Source organism: Polistes fuscatus, unplaced genomic scaffold (assembly GCF_010416935.1).
Source record: "Polistes fuscatus isolate 324 unplaced genomic scaffold, CU_Pfus_HIC Scaffold2, whole genome shotgun sequence".
Lineage (NCBI taxonomy): Eukaryota > Metazoa > Arthropoda > Insecta > Hymenoptera > Vespidae > Polistes > Polistes fuscatus.
Window position 1 is genome coordinate 888,593 of NW_025113096.1, and position 24,982 is coordinate 913,574.

At 32.9% G+C, this 24,982-nt stretch overlaps 1 protein-coding gene across 2 annotated transcripts in view; it reads right to left on the reverse strand.

Moving 5' to 3' along the window:
- The window catches only part of LOC122516586 (opioid-binding protein/cell adhesion molecule homolog), a 160,922-nt gene that overhangs the window by 24,743 nt on the left and 111,197 nt on the right, over positions 1–24,982 (reverse strand). For both annotated transcript variants that reach the window (XM_043634526.1, XM_043634525.1), the window contains exon 3: positions 13,809–14,016. In XM_043634526.1, the coding sequence (XP_043490461.1) occupies positions 13,809–14,016 (208 nt within the window). The remainder of the gene's footprint in view (positions 1–13,808; positions 14,017–24,982) is intronic.

Sequence of the window (24,982 nt, forward strand, 5' to 3'; positions counted from 1 at the left end):
AATTAACAAATATAATTATATAATTAATATATATAAATATAATTACATAATATATATATAATATAATATATAATATATATATAATATAATTACATAATATATATATAATATAATTATAAAATATAATTAACAAATATAAATTATATAAGAGTGTCGTATTGCTAGATTACCGTTTTTTCGTTGATCATCGAATAACCTTCAGTATGTTTTTTACCACATCCAAATATTACGTAAATAATAATATACGATAATGATTATATATATAGTAATTAACAAATATAAATTATATAAGAGTATTGCTAGATTACTGTTTTTTCGTTGATCATCGAATAATCTTCGGTATGTTTTTTACCATTATCGATCGATATCGAAAACTATGTAAAACGATCTATATATACACATAGAGAGAAAGAGAGAGAGAGAGATACAATTGTATCTATCTGATTAATAAACATAGGTAGCCGCCACTATGTTACCTACATCGAAAATGAAGTATATCGTGCGGTGGCGTATGATTTACGCTGCAATGCATCACTGCAACGGCGTAACAGATTTTAAGCATCGTCGACGAATAGCTTCATGCCCGTCGCTCTGCAACGATACATTGCCTTTCCATTATAGTTATCGATTCGGCCGTAGCTCAACGTATTTCCGATAATGTCTATGAACTTATCAGTAAAGTTACCAAATTCCAATACTTCGCGTGACAACGCGGATAGTAGTGCCGATAAAAATCATTCGAAAGAATCAGAACGAAAAGTAAGAAGACAAAACCTTCGATCTTTAACCATTTCCCTTTTTCTTTCCCCTCCCCCCCCAATAGATAAAATATATCGGACAAAAATTGAATTAAAATTAACACGGTTCATTAATCGGTTCATTAAATTTACAAACGAAGCTTATAATATGTTTTTCGACGTAAAAGCATTGTTCGAAATAATCTATTATATTATGGAAACTAAATTACAATCGAGATCAATGCATGAAACCACTATTGAACTATATTTTTTAATTTGTTTATACTCACACAAGGAACACGTATAGGGAAAATTGTCGAACGGTAATCGTTTGAATATATACTTTACACGATAGATTTATTTTCCCTCTCTCTCTCTCTCTCTCTATTCGTTTCGATCTACCAATAATTAAGCATGGAACTTATCGAGATTACAAACAAATTAGATTCACTACGATAAAAAAGAAAAAATAAGAGAAACACGATAACGTAATCAATTTTTAATTCATTCGAAATCTTGTTACGAAAAAAAGAAAAATAATCACAGCTCAATCAACGAAACATTATTAACAATAAATTATATATCTCTATTTTATTATTTATGTAATCATTATCGTTATATTATTTATCAGAATTATTGTCGAGCCAACATAAAATAGTATTAAATTTGTTTCCCTTCTCTCTTAGAAATTACGAATCGTCAAATATGCATTTAACATTTAAGATGTAAATTTTGAAATTGTAAACAAGAGAATTTCAATATTAAACTGCATTAAGATGAAGAATCAGTAACTACAATTTAGAAGTATACTTCGTTTCGTAAAGTGGAACAGAAGTACTTACTCGTGCGTCCAAAAATAAACTAAAATACAATGTCTATTACACGAATAATTATTTATACGTCTTTTATGTAATATAATACTTAAAAGATAAAGTTATTACTTTTGCAAAGTATAAGAAGCTTGAGGAGATTAAAACAAAGATTTATAATATTATATATATGCATGTGTACTGCACGTTAAATATTACCTAACACTATTTATTTATATTATATACATATAAATGTAAATTATTTTTTTTTTTTTTAAACCATATGTTTATTGCTTTGAACCAATACTACTATACTACTATTATAGAACTATTATACTTTTATTTATTATTTACTATTTTCTTTTTACATTTATCTACTTACTGTGCGTTACTACTAATATAATGATAAGTTTAATAATAATTACATAATTTTAATTTTCGTTTTGTTTTATCTATACATTACATTGTACTATACTGTAATTAATGGCCTTTAGGGAGCCTAGGCTCTAGGGTCAATAAAATATTATTAAATAAAATAAATAAATAAATTATTTTAACATGACATATGTACATACGTAAGATTTTAAATAAACAATTTAAAGATATTGCATCAACGATGATAAAAAATGTAAATAATATTATTATCAAATAAAGATATAAATTTCAGAAAGAAGAAAGAGTTAATTTTTGAAGGTTGTGCGTATGTTGAACGAGGACTCGTAGGAAAACTGTTGAATCGACGAATTCTTCGAGATAAAGGAGAAAGACGCGAAAAGCTCTTTCATCGTCTAATCTGTGAGCTTAAAGAGAAAGCTCACGTGACAACAGGCTGTCGGTTAATTAGCAAGTGCAAGCCTGCTCCGACTTCGTGAATAATTCAAGTGCTTTGCGCCCGGTTCCTCTACCTACGTTGAATATATCGTGCACACGTATACACATATATATATTTGTGCACATATATGTGCGTAAATGTGAGAGAATTGGCCGAGTCTTGTAAAACGTATCGTGTAGGTTCGAAGCCACTCGTAATAGATACTGGAATGTATATAACATTATAAATATGAATGATGCAGAAAAAAAAATCAATCATATATAGGAGGATGATAAGTGTACATAAGATAAGTGTATATACCACTACAAATTACGTAATTACATAAATATGTGATTTGATGTTCCTTCTCGTTAGCACCATGTAGGAATATTTATACAAAGTGTCCTGTAATTGATGGTACTAACAATCAGATAATAATTCTAAATAAAAAATCAATTGTAAATTGAATAATGTTATATATGTATTTGTTGTTGAAGAAATTTCTAAAGTACGCTAGTTCTTGACTGAGTTGTGCAACGTTTGAAATTAAAAAGTCTTGTTTGATGAGGATAAGAATAGAAGAGATATACGATAATGAAATTTGTCGAGGTGAAATTGAATTAAGTAATTATAATTATTATTATTAATTCTAAGTTTTATAGGAGAAAGTATTAATCCGTAAAAGGTTATAGATTAAAAGATGCATCCACGTTGTTGTGCCAAAATAAAATGGTCTACTTAAGATGCCTACATTTTCTTTATATAAGCCACAAAAGGTATTATATTTTACTTACGTAGGTTTTATTTACATTACCGCAAGATACAAGAGCAGCGGGACGTTTTAATAACGTAACAGCTGGTGTGGAACAAACCCTTTCTGTATATATATATATATATGCGTAATATACTATATACCAACATATAAATGTAGATATATATAATAAGTATATGAATTGATATAAAAGGTGTCCCAGAATCGTAAGAAGGCTACCTAAATATTTTCTTTATTTTTAATGATATGAAAAATGTTCAATTGTAATACATACTTTGTTTGCTTTCAAAATAAGTAGATATATATATGTATATCATGGAAACAAATTTTCTCTTAAGGTTATATTTTTATGGAGAAAAAAAAAAACAGAAAATGAAAAATATCCAACAGAAGCTTTTGTTCGTCCAATCAATTTTCTTGAATAATTTTTACCTGTCACATAACTTCGTACTATACAATCATTTTCCTGAGAATATCACATTGTATCGAATCATTGTAAACGTTTCGTTAGAAAGCATGTAACTTTTTGCCATTCTGACATTTTAATAATCGATTACACACCTATATAACGAATTAATCATTCGAAGCAAAACCCAAATAATATTAGAGAGAAGAAAATTCCGAAAATCATGGCCAGTAATAAAGACCGATATTTGTCAGAGATTTCTCATAGTCATTATTGTTGTGGCTAGGAGAGGTGGAGCTGTGAGAAGGGGGGAGGGGTTTATTGTTATACACGGTTGAGGTAAATTGTCCGGTTTTGTGAGTCAATAACGAGCTGGAAATCGTAGTAAGCTTCACTACCGCCCTTATTTGGAAGGTAACACTTCTCAGCTTGCTGTTAGAGGGATAAGGAGAAAAGCAAGCTTTCTCTTTCTCTCATTTTCTCTCACGCTCACACTCGCACTCACACTCAGACACACATTCGCACCCCACTCAGAAAATGCTTCTTGCACGAGGTATAAAAGAACGAACGAACGAACGAACGAAATGAACGAAACGAAAGAAGAATTTTCTCGTGAAAGATACCTCCTACTTCTTCTCATCTCGTCGCTCGTTTTATCTTGACCATCTTGTTATCTGTCAGCGTTTAAGAGAAAAAGAAGAAGAGAGTTTGAAAGGGGGAAGAAAAAAAAAAGAAAAAATGAAAATATACTGTTCAAGTGGCCCTACGAAAGATTCTTCTCCTCTTCCTCCTCCACCTGTTCTTCTTCCACTCGAGGAATTGAGTACCAAGGACAATGGATCACTTTGTCGAAGGACATACGATCCACCAAAAGGACTCTACTCGTCCGTCCGTCCGTCCGTCCGTCTGTCTGAATTTTCGATCGAAATCTTTTGGGTATCGTTACTAAGGCAAGGAAAATAAAAAGATAGAAAAGGGTGGGTGAGTGGTGGGTGGTTGTATGGGAGGGGGTGGGGGGGTAGAGGGGGAACGAAGAAGAGAGAAAAGAACGACTCTATTTACCCGATACATAAAAGCGTCGACTCGAATGACGCTCGCGTGTAACGCTATCAAATTGCTGCAGGCACCAAACGAATATTTTTCTCTCCCGTCGTTCTTCCATCTTTTTTCCCTTTTTTCCTTTTCGTTCTTTTTTTTCTTTTTTTTTTGCTTTGTCTTTTTTTGTCTTTTTATTTTTTTTCTTTTTCCACACCACCCTCGGCTTATATCGACGTAAAAGGAAACAATAATAGCGTTACTACGTTGGTTATTGCTCAAAAGTACTGTTCATCGTGGTAATGCTTCTATTCTCTTCCAGTCGTTATTGTTCCTACAAGCATGGGTGTAGAATAGAAGGAGGAAGGGGAGGAAGGAGGGTGATGATGATGCTGAGAGAAAGGTGAATTCAAGTGAGGAAAAGTATACTTTGGTATTTCCTTCAAAGCGTATTAAAAAAGAAATTCGCGATAACTCCCCCTCCCCCTCCCCGGCCCTGGCCTCTTCCCCTTCCCTTTTCTTTTCCCCTTCCCCCCTTATCATTTCTTATATACTTTGGTTATCGTTATATCGATTGGTCAAAGTGGAATAATAAATAATATATTACGTTCTATAACAATTTTATGAATTTCGATTGATTTTATAATAGGTAATCAAGATCTCGAATGTTCATTTTGTCGTTAATAAGAAAATTGTATTCTTTACGTTTAAGATTACAAGTGCGATTACGTTAAAAACTGCAATGAATCTATAAGACCGATCTGTACAGTGTTATTATACGAACCTCGAAAGAAAAAGTTATTATCACGTTAATCAACCGATTACGAATAATAAAATAAATAATAATCGTTTTTGATTTTTGCAATGCAATCTATCGATCTTTATATAATAAATACGTTACTTTTACATTTGATATTTCTTACTATTGATATTTTTATAAACGTATAAATATATATATATATATATATAGTATACACATTTATTATAAATAAATGTGTCGCGAAGAGAAAAGAAAACGAATTAGAAAAGGAGAGGAGTAGAAAAGAAAAGAGAAGAAAAGAAAAGAAAGGACAAAATTTATCTCGTGGCACTAGCTCCTCGTTATTTGAAAAAAGAAAAAAAAAAAGAAAAAAGAAAAAAAGAAGAATAAAAAAATGTAGGAAAGGTAGAGAAAAGAGAATCTTCAGAGTTACAACTACGAACCGGCCACCAACATTTCCGCCGTCCGGTTCATTATATCGTAGAAAATAATATACGCTAATTAAGCGACATAGAGGAAGACAAAGAACATTCCTTCCAATATTTCTTTCCTCTCTCTATCTCTCTCTCTCTCTTCATTCGTTGCTCGGTGTTACAAAATAAGTTTGCCAGGGCTGAGTAGTCACCACCGTTGCAACCGTTATACGCTTGTTATTCATTACGCGCTTAGAAAAACGTTGTCGTCAACTAAAAAAAAAAAAAAGAAAGAAAGAGAAAAGGGTAGACAGGGGGGGTGGGTTTCGGCACACTCACAATCCGAGCTTTCCGTCCCCCACCCTGTTATTCCACCTTTTTTATGAACGACTGACTGGTTTGGTTAGTTTGAGCTTGTCCGCAACCCCAACGCAACTAGCTTATCTTTCTCCCCTTCCCCCTTCTTCTCCTCCTCCTCTTCTTCTTGTTCTTCTTCTTCTTCTTGGTGTCGGTGCCACCCTCCAATCCTCGTAGTTACCACCCTCGGAGTACTGGGCTACCAGCTCGCGTTACCACGGCTCGACTTTCAAGCAGCCAACCACCCCCACCCCCAGCCCCAACCCCCCTGCTCGCTCACCACGAGTATATACCGTGTGTTACTTCTCTCCTCTAATATTGCGAAATTTGTGCAATCTCGAACGGCTAGTCTACTCCAAGCTTTGAAGATAAGCTCGGCAATTCACCCTTTTTCTACAACTACCCTTCCCTTTTCTACCCTTCCCTTACCGTTCACTAGATTCCTTCGTGAATGAGGAAGCTTCAGAGAAAGATGAGGATGAGCGGAGAAAATCTCGTATACCATGGGTAGATACATACTACTTTCTGACCTAGGCCCGTTTCAAAGGTGTGAACGTACACGGTACACGTCAAATCGATTTGCTTTTATTTTGTAAATCCCTATCTTCGTAAAACTCTATTCAAAATGATTCTCTTTTACGAACAAATGTAAAAAAGAGATGAAATTCACGATTCCGATTGGTTAGTTTTATTTATTTTTCTATTTAAAATATTTATATTTAATTGATTACACGATTTTTAAATTCAAATCTTTATACGACAATTATTTATCGTACAATTAATATTTTTAATTGAATATAAGTTCATACGAACGGATTATATAATGTATGTATGTTCGTATTATTTGTAAGAAGAAAAAAAAAAATATTGCGTTTACTTGAAAAGCCAACGTGACAATCTCCGATTTTTTGGTATTAGTTTAAAGAGTAGAAGAAAAAAAAACTTGCGCGTATTTTTATTACTACGATTCAATTTCACATTTCCTAATATCATTTATTTTATTTCGTTGTAAAATAAAAGATCGAGATGATAATACAGGAAGAAATGTTATAATAAACGAACAATTTATTCGGATCATCGTAAAATAGGAAGAAGCTTACGTTAAATCATTCGTGTTATATATTAATTCATTCAAATTTCTTTGTATAAGTTTCTTCTTTTTTCTTTTTTTCTTCTCCCTGTTCAGACATCGTTATAGACATCAATATCTTTTCATTCAGTTTTCTTCTTCTACGCTAACGCTTCCCGCGCGTCTTTATTCGAGCGAATGAAAATTCCCGGGTTAAAAGAAAATGAACTTTGCAAAGCACGAAACGGAAGAGAGCCGCAAAGTTTTCAGTTTGAAATAGGTTATGCGAGCAGTAAAGTAGAGTTTAAGTCGATTCTTCTTCCCGTAAAAGTTTCCGATTCGTTCAGGTACTAAGGTAATACCGCTGAATAAAACGGTTAGTCATTTCTATTATTCAGTTAATTATTTATTCAATTTTGGTGTACGCGTTTTGTAAGAGATATTTCTCGTTTAATTCCATCTTAAATTTCGAATCATTTAATAATGTTGTCGTTGATTTAAAAAAAAATATTTATATATATAATATTATAATAAAAAAAAAAAATAAGTATAATAAATCCGAGAGTACGCGTGTGTTACGACGAAATATCGAATTTTACATTTGAAATGGCAATTTAGAAAAGTTTCAATCGAATGAAAGAAGAAAAACTTAGTAAAACAAAAAAATTAAAAAAATAAAATATGACAAAAAGGAAAAGCCAGTAATTTTATACGCTAACGTTATACACTATTATTTGCAGACACTTCCGTATTTTCCATATTGTTTGTTACTTGAATAAAATTAAATGAACGCTCGTTGAAATTATTTATCTATTCTTTAAATCATCCCGTCGAATTTTTAAATGGTTCCAAATTATTACTTTCAATTGAATACATTTTATACGTATTTTCAAACGGAAAACTATTCTAACTTTTAATATCTCTTTAAAACGAAATAAAATGATTGTTAGGTTTACGAGGAGGAAAATACTTTTCCGGTAAAATGCGGAATATTATTTTTCTTTTCTTTTTTTTTCCTTTCGGAAGCTACGGAAGAGAGGAAAAAAGAAGCAGAGCTCATTTACAAATAGCTTTTTTTGTAAAATTAAAATTCCATTCGAAGATGAGATCTCACCCTCTCTCTCTCTCTCTCTCTGGTTAACATTATACAAATCATTTAGACGTGTTCACAAATAACCATATTCTGTTCATTCACACAAAATTTTATGGGTTATGAGTAGCTCAGTCTCTATTGACTGTCGGTAAAGTCACTTCGAAAATTACATCGAATACTTCGAAACGAGTTTAATTTCCGGTAGTTAATCCACACATAGGACACCCTTACTACATTTGCCTTTGTTAAGATGGAATAAAAACTTTTCTAAAATAAATAATATACGTATAAGTATCACTTAGAGATATTTATTATACACGTACGTGTCTTGATACGTTAGTATATTTTATAGAAAGAAAAAAAAAAGAAAAAAAAAGAAAACTAAAATATATCCATGAAAAATAACATATTTCCGAATAAATACCTTTGCATATATTTAGTCAATGCGTTCAATCCTTTGAAAATGTTAAATACTTACTCGCTTAATGCTTATGTAAATGGCATAATTATTATCACAGCACGAAAATGATCATACTCCTCTGCCGGAAATATTCTCGGTTTAAATCTAATTATTATTTGCTTCAAAACGAGAATCATTGAATTCATTTTATCGTCGATGAGATATAAAATAGGGGAAATTGTAAAAGGAATGGTGTGGGGTATGGAGGATGACGGGGGTGTTGGGGGTGGAGTAGGGGAGAGGAAGACGCGTGTAGCCGTATAAGTAACTTTGTCCTCGATTCATCAAAAATATCTCGTCGAGGATGAAATTCTCGAATAATTTCGAATAACATTCGTTTTCCCGAAATATCCCCTACTCTTCATGTTGAAGAAGAAGAAGAAAAACTCGGGGATTGTCCATTCTTAGCTGCTGCTGCTGGCAAAAGCAAACGATGCCATGAGATTCGTTGTGAACGTTTGTTATATATTTTACGATCTTTCCAGTAACCTCCATGCTCATACCGCGTTCGTACCGAAATCAAATTGGTATTCTCGAGATGCGGGGTGGGGGGAAAGGAGGATAAGGGGGAGGAGGAGGAGGAGGAGGAGGAGGAGAGGCTCTTGCATCCCATCTGTAGCAATTTAATCCCGTGAGTTTCGTCCGTAAACCCCTCTTTCTCTCTCACTCATACTCTCTCTCTCTCTCTCACTCTCACACACACGACTACTACAAGCAAAGTCATACCTCCGTTTCGTTGGAAACCGTCGGAGTACTTTCACGTATAGCCGAGCGGCTACTTACGGAAGTTCATCTCCCTCGTGAAATCATTTCGCTTCTGTTACTAGCGTGTTGTATCAATGTATACGTATACGTATGTGTAGTATCCTAAGCCCGTATACGATACCCGTACGTACGGTTTCCTTCGAAAAGCACCAGCAAGATGTAAATCGGCACATCGTCTCTCTTTCTTTCTTTCTTTCTTTCTTTCTTTATGTCCTTTTTTTTTCTTTCTTCCCTCTTTCTCTCTTTTTCTTGCGGATCGTGGCTCTGGCAAAAAGAGAAAGCTCTCTCTCTCTCTATCTATCTCTCTCTATCTTCGTTCGTCGCTTAAGAAATCTTTTACCGAGTGTGATGCATCGTATAGGACGCAAAGTGCGGTCCCGAGACCGATCGAACATTTCTGCGAGTCGAAATGCCAAGAAGATATATCTATATATATATAAATATATATACAATTCATGTGTATACACGTACACATGTACTTTTCTACCTCTGAAAGTAAACGGGATTCTCTCTCTCTCTCTCTCTCTCTCTCTCTTTCTCTATTTCTATCTTTTTCTCTCTCACTCCTCTTTCTTCTTCTTTTTTTACCTTTCTACTTTACATTCTATCTCTTTGCTCTTTCTCGTACACCCGTCTTTGTCGAGCGATTTCCTTTTTGCCCTTAATCGTGAATCTCTCGATGGATTTTTCATTACAAATAAGCCTTGGTAACGTGGAGTACGTTATTACTCGGCTTAAAATGATCCCTTTTTCCGCCCCGAACGAAAATATCTTTTTCTCTTTATCTCTCTCTATCTCTATCTCTACGTTTGTTTTTCGTTAAAAAAAACAGAGGAAAAAAAATGAAATAACTTTAAAGAGAACGTATACGTTCAATTGAAAACGACTATGATCAAAAACGATTAAAAAATTATGTGTATATTTAATTAATTTCTTTTTTTCTTCTTCTTCCCCCTCCCCCCAAATACTCCCTTCAAAAAATGTTTTTCTTAATTTATTAACTATGCCTTATACGAATATTAAATAATTATCCGACAAGCAAAGCTCGTTACTACGTGTAATTTACGAAAGCTTGCTTGTACTCTTCTCTCTCTCTCTCTCTCTTTCTCTTTCCCTTTCTCTCTCTCTCTCTCTCACTCACTCTTTCACATTATTAGCACATGTCACGGTAGGAAAGGCGATTTCAGAGGCAAACTATGGTTTGCACGGCACACGCTACTGGAAAATGCTCTTCGAAATTTGGCACGTTCGCGTAAGAGACTAATTAAGGAAGTATTAATTCATTGGAAAAGCGAGATGAACACAGCATGCGTGATCGCCTTAGGTGAGTATAGAAAATGATTAAATGTGTATACACACACACACACACATACATACACGAGTTTACTTTACTCGGACAGACAACATTTTTTCCTTCCTTTATTTTTCTTTTTTTTTCTTTTTTTTTTTTGAAAAATTTAATTTTGTTTCTAACTTCATTAACTTAGCTCAACATATATTAGCAATAATTTATTCTCATTTGATTGGTAATATTCATTAATAATATTTCCATCAATCGTTTTAAAATTACGCATAAGAGATATTTCATTAATGAAAATTTCATTATTTATATAAAATATAAACTCGAAACTGAAATCTGATAAAATATAAAACAATGCGAGAACATTTCACGAAATATTGTTAATAATAATGTTAATTTGAAAGACACGTACGCGCGTACTCGTTCGCGCGAAAAAATTACTTTGCGAAATATCCGCCGATTAATTTCGATACTTCTTCGAATATCCCATATTTTCTGTCTACTTTTTCAATCCCGAGGGGAAAAGAAATAAAAAAAAGTAAGATTTAAATATAAATATATATTTTTAATGAAAAAAAAAAAAAAAAAGAAAAATAATCAAAAGCAAAAGCAAAAGCAAAGCAAAGCAAAGCAAACGAAAAAAAGGTTAAAAGTATTTCGAAAATCCGTTTGAAAAGTGAAAAACAAAAAAAGAGAAAAGAAAGGGTATAGAAAGAGAGAGAGAGAGATGGAGTGGAGGGGGAGGGGAAGGGAGAGAGAAAAAAAGAAAAATTTTGCGTATGGAACAAGAAACAAGAACCTTTGCTGCACATTTGGTATCCTATTTTTTTCTTCTTTTTTTTTATTGCCTGGACTGTATCAAAAGCAACTAGAAATAGAGTGGCCTGATGACCCGAAACAGAAAAAAGCAAGAGAGAGAGAGAAAAAAGAGAAAGAGATAGAGATAAAATGAAAAAGTATATCAGATATACGAGGCAAGAGTGTTTGTACTTGGGGGTTGGCGATACAAACGAAAGACTAAGCTTACTACTCGCGCATTCGTTTATAAAGAGAGAAAGAGAGTGAACACTGTAATAGGGGGAGTAGGGGGAGTAGGGGGAGGGGGCTTTTCATTTCCGAGAAGGGTAGTAAAGATCGTTCGCGTGCCACGAGTACTACGTGCACAGAGTATACTACGTTACTGTTCTGAGTCTACCAAAGTCCACCACCACCACCACCACCACCACCACCCAGCCATAATATTGCTCTACCTATAATATAACAAGGTTAATGCCTTGCAAATTAAGCGAATGTTAAAGCTTCCAAGCATGGTTTTACGTCCCCCGGTTTTCGAATGGAAAAGAAAGAAAAGAAAAAAAAGTTGTAATCTTCGTTGGTAATAAGCCTGTTCTATTCGTCAGTCAATTTAGTAATTTTCATCTTATCTAATATGTAAGTGTATACTATGCGTGTTTATTTAAAAAAAAACAAATCGATAATAATTATGACGATAATTATGTATAATCTAAAGTAATAAGAAAAAAAAGAAGATAATTGCGTGTAAAAATGAAAATGATTGTTTTTAATATCCAAGATATATCAATCGTATTGATGATCATAATGATCATTTTTATGCATCAACATTATATTCGTATTTACTAACTTTGCGAAATAATTAGTTAAAAATTGTATTTAATAAATCAGTGTAATCTGTTAATGATTGTTGACGTTAAATCGTTACTTTGTTTTTTTCTTTTTTCTTTTTTCGTTTCCATTTTTATCGCGTAAAATTATAAAACACCCGTAGATCACCGTTGGTATAAATTTAAACGCGCTTATGCAAATAGAAGGATAAGTACGTTTGTAATAACAAGTAGGAAAGTGTGGGATTAAATGTATAGTCTTCTTCCCCTTTTATTATAAACGAAGCTATTACTACACCTTCACTTCTATCACGTGTACCTATTCCTTTTTGTAAGTTGAAAATTATCATGTTTTGTGTTTATATATTATTAAGAACAGAAGGGTGTTATATATACGTTTATACACAATGAATTAATACAATATATTTGTGAAATAGAATTAATAGAAACAAAAGAGCTATGAGATTGATTCGAAAATAAACGATATTATAATATCAGTGTGCACACGTGTATTATATTTAATAATTAAATAATATCAGTCATATCAAAATCGAAATAGGACAAATTGAAAGAAACAAATATTCAATTTGCACGATACATTTCATTACGTTGAATCTTCTATTCATATTTATTCGTATGGTAAATATAATATTTTGTTGATATTTTTTTAAAGTATGAACAGAGAGAGAAAGAGAATATCGAAGGTGTGTCTTTAATCGTAATCGATTGTACAGAAATATGTATAGTCGATAGAGGAAAGTGCGAAATCCTATGTAATTTCCGCGTTCTCGCGCGTATAGCTCCGAAATATCATGAATTATACCCATGTATCAGATAGCGTGCTATCAACGTGATGCGAACATCCTGACAATAATTATTTCGGACGCGAACCGTTAACGTTTACTGGCGTCGCAATCCGTTTCTACGATCCGAGAGAAACCGACTGTGTTATCTGCTATCTTCGAAGCTAACGTGACAATTCGTACAACTGTTCTCTAAATCACAAAACGTCCAATAATAAGAACAAGAAAAATTGCATTTTAATTTTTGTTCCTATCATTAATCGAATAATTAATCTTTATCGAATAGTAATAACGATTGGTTACTTTGTTAATAAATGTATTCTACGTTAACGTTTAAATAAGACAACAAATATAAAAAGCAGATATTTTCTTTTTATTATTATTATTATTAGAAGAAGAATAATGAACGTTGATCCGTCTTTTAATAAAATCAAAGTTAATATCGAATGGTGTTAAGTATTTATAGAATGACAGGAGGACAAAGTTGTTTGAAGCGGAAATGGTAATGATAAAACGCGATTGATGAAATGAAGTATGTATAAATAAATATATATTGTTGAGATGAAAAGATAAATATAGATAGGAATAATACTCACCGACAACTTCGAGATAACCAATCTGACTTTTCATAGGATCTGTGTTGATCTGGCACATATACCATCCTCGGTCAGACTCCCTGACTTCGCGTATGTGGAGAAACCACGTACGGTGGTCACTATGAGATACCGAGATTCTGTGGTTCTTCGTTATCACGTGATTCGCTATCGTCAGTATGGTTTGCGTATCAACTCGTAACCATGCCACCTGTGAGCACAATTAAGATAGTGAAACAATATTATTTGTCGAAATTTCAATTGAAATTACCCCTTCTTTTAGTATTACAATTATTAATATAATCTTTATTCGAGAATATGACATTATAAGCTGCTTATGAGATCCTTAAAATGTTCATTTTAAAGAAATTATTTAAGCTGATTCATAAATAAGTTAATGAAAGTTCAATAAAAAAGAAATATCAAAATAATAAAGGGATTATTATCTAAATTCATTATTTCTTTTGAAAGAAGAGAAAACATACTCGAGAATTAGTTTAACAAATAAACAAGAATATTCTAATAATCCATTTTAAATAAGTAATATAAAAACAAATATTCGTATACGGTCAAAGGTGCGAGAAGAGAACAGAATCGGAAGAGGAAATTAAAGCACCGTAGCAGTAGTTGAAGTTTACTGTTTACCGAATTATTATGGAATTTGAATTTTCCGTGAGATAAAGTTTGATTCACTGGATTAGGGAGTCGCAAGTTTAAGTTCTTCCATTGCGCTTTCGTGATATTTCCTGTGATTTATTGCGTAAATACATGCATAAAAGTAAATATGTACCTCGACACACGACGACACACGCGAATGAATAATACAATTATTATTTCTATCATTTTGTATAATCAATTAATTTAACAAAGAAAACATAACAATAACTCACATCTTTTATAAGACAAATGTTTAATATCTTAATTAACTATAATAATCGAGAAAAGAATAAGAGAAAGCTAGATACATAAAGGGAATATGTGATCTTTTTAGAAACGAAGAAAACAATCGTTCTTTTAACTCACATTCGTTCTTTTCTACTTTTCTCATGTTACTTCGTAAGTCTCTAGCCAGTACGCTTTATATTTTTGATTCAACCTGTTCCATCTTTTCCTTCCACTGTATTTCTCTTTCTCCTTTCTTATTTTTCATTTCTTTTTTCCTTTTTCTTTCTATATCTTCCAACCGACCTACTTTTTTCCACCTAACTTCGAAATATACCAAGCCCTTATTCTTTCTTCCTTTCCAACGCGTTAGCATATCTCCCACTGCTACTGCACTTCCGTTTCATCTATATCAATTATCATTTTTCATTCGCGATTTCTCGCCCTGTCGTCTAAATAAAAATAGAAAAAAAAAAAAAGAAAGCCCACGAAGTCTCGGCGCAGTCATTACGGTTTATCCCATTATTTTATTATTTCAACGTTACACCTGCCCACAGTCTTTTGGGGTCCGACCATTTTTCCGCATTACCTTTTCGTGCCTAACAATTTCTTCAATTTTTTATCATTAATGATTTTCGCCGCAAAATACTCGTTGCATCTCGTTGCATCTCGTTGCAATTCGTTGCTTTTCTTGTTCCATTTTTATTTTGTATTTTTTACGACTGGTCATTAAGGATCGTTGATATTTATACATGCACACGCTTTTTAGCTTTATCGTTTAACTTAAATCTACGCGGGCGCGTATGTGTGTGTGTTCATGCACCTGTACGAATATGTCGTTTTTATGCATGTTTAAAAGTTAATTACTAACGAACATTGTTATTGTTAAAATATGATCGCAATAACTTTTTCCTCGGGGTACAAAAATGATCTCAAAACGAATAATCAATTGGTTGCAATTACGTTTAATAAAAATTATCGCAACAGATATGCTAGATAATTAAAAGATTAATAGGACGACGTAACGAATCGTATATAAATTAAAAATACATTTAGGCGTGTGACATTTTGATAAATCAAACCTATTAAGAAAATGAAATACATTCGAGGAGTGTAAAGAAAACACGAAACTATTTCAAAAATGTGCTGGCACATCGAAATACGTTTTTATCCGTCAATTCTAAAATTTTCTTCTCTTGCATATAGCACACGCATATTCGAAATACATATACCACAATATACATATTTCTTTCATATAATATTTTCGTGCAAGCTGTATTTACACGCGCATAACAACACACTAACATATCCTCGTTCAAAGAGAACGTCTAATGGAATTGCTATTGTCGTTCGCAACAGACACATTTATTTACGAGAATATTCATTTTGCGTTTTTATAATTTCACAAATTTTCCCATCCTTGTATAATTCTACCCCCTCTCCGTATTTTTTTATCTCCTCTCAAAGTATCGCATACAAACCTTTTTTCCCGGAGAATATTTCATCATCGCGTAAATAAGAAATACACACACACACACTAGAATTTTTCACGTTGATATCAACGAATCGGAAAACATTTTCGTTTCTATTTTTTTTTTCTTTTGACCCTCGCTGAGTTAAAAAAATATTTTCTAATTTTATTAATTAATTTGATAATTTTGATTTATTTTCTAATTTTATTATTAAATTTTCTTTTAATTATTATCCCCTTTATATTATCAATAACGAGAAAATATAGTTGTCTGTAGTGGTTTATCATTTCTCTTTCCCTTTGCTTTTGGTTTCGTTTAGGTTGCACGTACTTGCCGACCGGTGGTTACGCATTCCCGAACGATTATATAGGATGTCGGTGATAAAGAGCATTCAGAGACAAGCGTGTGCTTGATATAAACCATTCGATGTTACGACATACGACCCTACACAAGAGGATTAGAGAATGATTTCATACGCCTCGGTATATCACAAAGGTATGTTAGTATAACGATGATGCTAATGTATCCTTCTCGTAGCTGCATTTTGATTTCCAAGTCTTCCGTTGTGTTTGCATACTATTTCACGCTTGTATCACTCGTTCGTCTAATCTAATACACGTATACACATACACACACACACATATATATAAGACGAATATAATATTTTATTTCAAGTTTCTCTGCAATCATTGGATAAAATTCTTCTTTCTTTCTTTCCTTCGATCAAAGTTTTTAACCGTCTCGATGCTATTTCATTTCGATGCCGTGCTTATTTCGCATTAACCAGATTTTATTTGCAATCTCATTTGCTACGATCGACGCTTATATCCTACGCGATTAGTCTTATCTGATCACTGGGGTATTGTTTTTTTTGTCTCGATAACAAACTTTCATCGCGTGTTCTTAGAAATTCTTAAGAAGGCATCATCGTCTCTTATACACGATTTGGGGTGGTATCGTGTATCTATATTAAAAAAAATAAAGAAAAGAAAAAATAATTTCGTGTTTGAGAAATGTGGTGTTCTAGTTGAAATTACGTTTGACTATAATATCATGAAAAATAATACTGAATTTCTACTAATACCTTTAAAAATGTCGGTCATTATTGAAAACTATGGTAAAGTGGTACTCGTCTAGAAAGTCTATCAACACTCCTTTAAAAACTTTGACTTTTCGAAGAACGGATTAAAGGAAAAAAAAAGAAAAGAAAAAAAGGAAAAGTAAAACTAGTTGAGAATAATTCTTTCGAGAGAAAGAGAGAGAGAGGGAATAAAATGGAGGAAAGAAATCCCGGGAATAATAAATCTCGCTAATCATCAAGACGATTTTAACGAGCTGGCCAGTCAGACAGCCAACTCAACGAAGAACGGATCTCGAGAGGGTTTCACAAAGTTAGCCGACTGACGAAGAGCGTACGGCTCGGAGAGAAGGGTCTAAAACGGGTTGAAAAGGGGAGTTGGGGGGTTGGTTGGCTGGTTGGTTGGTTGGTAGAGCTAGTCGTGCGGACTCTAGGATGCAGATATCAGACATCGCGGCCCTGTAAATCTGCCAGAAACCGGTGTGAAACGATGGGTGGTTGGATTAGGAGGTAGAGAGGACTAGTCCTAGAGTACCAGAGTACCACCAGGACCACTCTGAACACCTCTCTACCTACCTAGTACGAGCACCTAGTCGGAAGCGTGCCATGAACTATTGCGTTTGATATCCACGACTCGATGAATGGAAACTCTCCCTTGGTTATATTCGCCTGCACACACGTGCGAAACCAGGAACAGATTTCATATGTGTGTGTGTGTGTGTGTGTGTTAAGTATATATATATACTTGTATATATTGTAGAATATTCTGTAACGTATTCAAGAGACTTATGTACGTAACTTCCGTAATATACGATAGCCAACTATTTATGACTACTAACTGTTATACTACAAATGACATTTCATCTTGGTAGAAATGATAATATCGATATTATTCCAGATAAATATATTTTATTTCAACTATTATATGCGTTATTATTGATACTAGAAATCATTTTTCTATACTATTATTCTCTTATCGAATCACTTTTCGCGTGAAAGATAATCAAAAATTACGATCTTCGTGATCATTAAGAAAAGAAGTCGTCAAGATTTTATGTTCGAAAAAAGGGTTCGTTCGAGGAACGAAAACAACGAAAATATCGAATTGTCTGGAATACGATGGAAGAAGATGACGACGATGGTAGAAAAAATAAAAACACTTCGAGATTCGACTCGATAAGATTCGATCGACTTTTAAAGCCCCTCGCATTTTCGCGAACTGCTTTCCTTCCTTCGTTCAGAGAAATAACGAAAAACTAAGAAAGGGATGTTACGTTTTTGGAGGGGGGAAGAAAAAATAAAAAAGGGAAAAAGAAAAATGAAGGAGGAAGACTTTGTTAACCCAATGACATAAATTTTTCTACTAGACGCAAACTCATTTATATATATATAAACTAGTATATATCCCCCCCCTCCTCCTCCTCCTCCTCCACCTCCTCCACTCGGTTACAGGGGTTAAGCCAAGCAACTTTCTTGATCCCACGCGCTCGATATACGCGACCAGTATCGTCAGACACGCCCGTACTTCTCAATTTTCTACAAACTAAACTTTTTGACAGGTCACCCGTCTCACTCTTACTGTTTCTCTCTCTCTCTCTTTCTAGTTTTTTCTTTCTTCCTTATCAAATGTTTTGAAAAGAAGAAATGGTTCATATCCGCAGACTACAACGATGAACTTTGGATGGGTATATCTCTCGTTCAATCTAGAAACCAAGATCGTATTCACTGAAAACGTCTCAACATTAATTCGTTACTTTTAACCCTTTGAATGGGTGGTACGCGTCAAACGATTGCTATCGTTGTGGGAACTGAATGACGTTTTTCTTGCTAATGTTAATTATTTCGATATAATAAAAGAAAAAAAGTCGAAAGGATGGTTGAGAAAAATTCGTAAATCCATAGTACTCGTAGGATAATTTATAATAAAATATATTTGTCGTATTTAAATAATATTGCATTATATTTATCTTGAATAATTGGAGAAATACTGATTGGAAAGAAAATATTTCAAATGAAATAAATGTGAGAGTGTAAAATAAAGAAGAAAAAAAAACCATAACCTCACGCGAATCGATAATCCTTCTCTAATAAGAAAAAAATAAAGATACAAATAAAGATAGAGAAAGAGAGAGAAAGAAAGAGCTTATCCTATATATATAGAAACATACACGTACGTTTTGATGTCTGCACTCGATACATATACTTGGAAAAATAAATGGCAGTTTTATGAGAAAACACAGGAAGTCCATCTTCCTCCATCGCGTATACGTTTCCGCGTTTCGTGCTAGCAAGTGGCCTCGAAAGTTGCACTCTAAATCTAGATTAGGTATACGCTACTTCAATAGAACCATCGTTTCCTAATACCGTTCGATGGCTAAAGGGGAAAACCTTATGAATTACGACTGTAATTCTAGTGGAAGATAAAGAATACCTTACTAATAATAGTTTCGTGGATATTTTAATACCAAGAAACGAACCAATTTTGGATCATCAATTCGTAACAAAATTTAGAATAATAATAGTACGAAACCATTTTCTATATCTTTTAGAATGAAGAAAATGACACGTACGTTTTTATAAGAAATCTGTCTCCGAAAGAAAGAATCGAACGAGTCTTAGTTAATTTTGAAAATGACCATACCCCTTCTAACGTATCGAGCATGAAAAAATAGTGTTCGACATGCGATATAGATTAAAAATAAAAGATAAAGCTAGAAATATATTAGAAAATAAAAGAAAAAAAAACTTGAAGAACAACAGCGTGGGTGTCCTTGGAGAATTGGATCAGGGATGGTAGTCATAGTATTCTAATGATTGGTCTACTAATGTACTCGTTTGGTAGAAACTCTAAAATGCCTGGAAGGATCAGGATAGTAGCTAACACAGAACGTCTACTACGCAATTAGTAGGAGATGCTAGCGCCCAGCCCAAGACACGGTAACTCGCCATAATGATGGGGATATTAGAGTAATTAAGGTCTTCAAAGTAGTCTACGGACGGTGGAGGAGCATTAGGTGCGATCCCAAGGGTCTACCCGAAATGTCACTACGAAATGTCATACAGCTGCGGTTCCTGCAACCTTCCTACTACTATGCTTCCACCCTTTATCTACTCTCATTCCTCTTTCTACTCCCTTTCTCCCACCTTTCTCCCCCTTTCTGCTACTTCCGAACCTCATATCGGACCTACCCTATCCGTAGAGAATAACATTTGAAATACTGTTTCCTACAAATAACACATTGTACATCGTGCCAAAGTCCACATGTTCATACCTAAGTGATATTTTTCCCTTGTTTTTATCTAATCCACTGATTGGTCGACTGATTGTTTTACTATTGTTTAACGACAGTGATCATTCTTCAAAAATCATTCTATTCATTTTTTTCATTAATGTAAAATAAAATTATATGATTTATTAAAATATGAAAATGAAAAAATTTTAATTACACTCATTGATGTAATATTTTATTATATTTTTGATTGATTGATATTTTAATATAGTAAATTTAGCAATAGTGAAGTAGAATTCATTTTAATTTCTATTACCATTATATAATTTTGATTATTTTTTTTCTTGATATTATTCTATTTCTTTTTTAATAGCATGTAATAAAGATTTTGTCAAAAAAATATCTTCACGGTATATCATTGCCAGGACGTATCATTTTCAAAGATAAAGGCTCATACTTCATAACGTCATACGTCAGTTCAAAGCATTTTCGGTTTAGTAATTCGATGCGCGCTTTGTTCTGAAAGGTCAATTACAGAAGGAAATCATTCTGAAAATGTATGAGAAACGATAAAAATGCACTAGGTTTTTCACGATGTATACTGCTCATTGAAATCTGACATGGAAGACATACTATTTTAAAAAAGAAAAAAATGAAAACAAGAAACGACGTTACTTGATTTATCATGCTAACCTTATCGTAACGGTTTGAATCTTACACGTTCCGATTACAATAAATCAATTACACGTTTCGATTCGTTCGAACGATAATACAAAGTAATTAAACTTATTGCATTTATTTTTTTCATACTAATATTACTAAAAAAGAATTCTTTTCGTTAAGGTAACGTCTATGTTTTCGTGCGATAAATTAAATTATTCCAAAAAATAGTGACGAATATAAATTTTTATCTATACGAGAAACAGAAAACATTATCTCGTTTATTCATCGTATTTTTTATAATTATTATTATTTCAACGATCGTATCCTATTTCTTTCTTTCTCTCTCTCGTTTTCTTTTCAATTGCTTTGAGAAACGTAATTTGACGAGATAAGGATCATGCAAAAGAATGCTAAGGAAAAGATCACGTTACTACGTAATATTGATAATCCCATAGAAAAAAGCGTGTCAAAAGAAGTAATACATTCCCCAACTTGTTTTTACTTTTAACATAAAATATTTATTTAATTTCTAACATCATGTTAATCAAACGCAAAGTTATTCATTGAAAACGCATTAGCCAAACTTGTTCCTTATCTCTCTATAACAAATTTCGTTTATCAAAATTAATATTGAATTGCAATGCTCCGTACTATCGTTTTACCTCAGGGATATATTGAAATCGTAATTTCGTAATACAGTTTCAATAAGAAGTCGATATACACATTCCCATTTCGTTTATAATACGAGCACGTAAGTTATCTCGCGTTTAAAAGGATTTATTCGTGGGTGGAGGGGGTGAGGGGGTGAGGGGTTTGGGGTGGGGGAAACAATAGTGATATGAAATTTTACGAGAAACGGGTTAACAACAACCCGTGACGCAACAGAAATCATAGTTTTACTTCGAGCATAAGGTTTTCCCCCCCCTCTCTCTCTACTTTTTCTTTTTTCTTTATCTTTTTCTTTTTTTATTTTTCTTTTTTTTTTCTTTCTTTTCTCGCTGTTTCTTAGATCTAGCCAGGTAATTGGCTACGCGTAGTAGTCGTGAACACAAGCTTTCCTATGGCTTTTCGCTCCAAACCATTATCTTACGGTACGATCCTTTGACTCGCGGTTAATTATAGAGTCGGAACTCACAAGCGGACAGTGCAATTAAGAAGACTCGCTAAAGGAGTATTTCAATCGAACTTCTCGAACATTTCTCGTCGTTTCTCTTTCCCGAGTATTTCTCTCTCTCTCTCTCTCTCTCTCTCTTCTCTTTATCCTCAGTCTCGTATGATGTGTATTTTAAAATAAAAGGGAATAAAAATCTATCCAATTCTTTAAAAATAGAAAAATATCAAACGTGAAACGTTTCAATAAGAATATCTAAATATTTTCTTCATTATTCGTTACTTTTTACTAGTACGTTATATTATATTATATTATGTTATTATATTTCTGAAAGAAAAGATAATTATATAATGAAATGATTTCTTTCAACATCGCGAATTTTGTTCAATATTTAAATTAATTCATTCGTATAGAAAAATAAAAAAACAACAACACGTGCGCTCAGTCGTGCATTTTAATTTTGCGTGTATCAACGTTATTATACTTCGATAATTAGATTCGTTTCAACGATTTATTTAACGATTTGCTCATATAACTAAGATATTCATTTTATTTTTAACAAAATTTCCACGCACTTTTGTACCTTATTATTATTATTATTATTTTTTTTTTTTTGTTAAAATATATCGCGTCGAAGTCTTTCCAATCTTTATAACTCCGTACAACAACAACACCTTTGCAATAATTTCCTCGTATACTTTCTTCTTGCAAAAAAAAATAAAAATAAAAAGAAAGAAAGAAAGTCTGATATACTTTGCGTAAGAAAAGTTTTCCGCAACAAACCGCCCCCCCCCGCCCCACGCCCCCCGCCACCCGCCTCCTGTTCAACTCGTTAAGCGTTGCACCCGGTATTCAAGGCCCCGGAAATATTATCTTCTGGTTAAAAAAAGTATTATATAGTAGACGCGGACGTTTCGCGCACGCTTTCCTTAATTATGTTTCTTTGTTCAAAATTATGGATAGCACAATGTATATCACAGCGGTACACTACTAAAAACACCGGTATTCTTTTATACAAGACTTAAGTTTTTCCTCGTCCCGTTAGTTTACTTCGACTTAAAATCGCGTGCAAATTAACGAGTTGGAAAATACGATGGTGAGGAAAGTGCTCAATAAGATTGACCTAACCAACGACAAACGAGAGCCACCATATTTATTATCATGCGTCTTTGTTAATTTAACCGTACTAATCAATCCTCTACTCTTTCTTCTTTTTTAACTGGAACTTTTAATTACGTCAATTATTTGTCGACAAACTTAACGCGATTGCTTTACTTCGAACTTTACTTTATTAAGTTTTACAATTTAAAAAAAAAAGAAAAATATTTCGTTTAACAGATAAAAATAAGTTACGTTATACGATTCTTTAAATATATTGTATTAAACAAATCTATCGAAATTCGAAACGTTTAAACGTATTCACTATTCTGTTAGATTTATAATAGTTTATATGCGTAATATTGTGTATCGATATACTATTGATTGAAAAATCAATTATTTCCCAATGAGATATATTTCATTACTAATTTTACATTTGTCCACGATAGATCTGATATGACCTATATTAACGTCATTAATTTATTATATCACCACCGTAGGTGTTAACGACCAAACTAATAAAATCAATAAATCTCTGATTATTTCGATGATTATTCTTTCCCTTAAAAGTTATTTAGCAACCAGCTCAAGCACAAATTCGTATCACGTACAATAAAAACAAGTTTATCTTAAATTTCAGTAATATTAATAAAAAAAAAAAAAATTAAAATGATAAATGTAGTATATATATACATGTATATTTATAGAAAATATTTTTCCAAGATCATAAGTCAATGATATAAAATCAGCAGTTAAAATCGACGAATTTGAATAAACGAACCATCTCGCGAGAATAATAATTTGAGGATTTAAACCAACGAAGTTAGTCGTTATTCTATAATGATACTCGGTTGAGGTCATTATGGAGTGCTGAATTGAGTGAGAGACTTTAAAATTAGCAGATGCATCGATGTTTAAAGAGGAATGGGATGATTAATTGAGTCCCGTGAACTGAAAAGTCGATGAGTTTATTCTGTCTAAAGGTGATCGGTCGAATGCTTCGATGATAATTGTAATTCAAATTGATTTGAAGTATAGTCTAGAGTATTCTCTAGCTCATTTTTTCTCTCTCTCTATCTCTCTCTCATTGTTTCACACTCTTTCACGCTCTTAATCTTGCTGAGTTTTCAGTATCTTCCAATGGGATGGTTGAGACTGCATAACTTGGTTCTCATTTACTTCCATAAAGAAAAAGAAAGAGAGAGAGAGAGTAAAAAACTGAATAAAATGTGAAAAAAGAGAGAAGAAGTAGCAAACGAATCTAAGTGCTTTCGAGTAGCAACGAAAAAGAGAAGGAATGCCTATCGATGAAAAATCCTCTCAACGAAACGTCCGAAATAATGCAGCGAAGAACTGTGTAAATTATTTCATTAAATCGTTTTCCATTTAAAAAAAAAAAAAAAAAAACATTCACACACACATACACGATTTCGCAATGATTTACTTCTCAAAACGAAAATTAGAAATAATTTAAACATCCCCAGTCGACGATATTACGCAACGTACTTAATTATTATGATAAAAATTTTGCGATTAGAGAATGATTATTAGTCAAGACGATAAAACGAATTTGTTTTCACGTTATCAGATCATACCACTACGAATAAGCAAGACTATGTTTTATAATACGCTCATGTGTGACC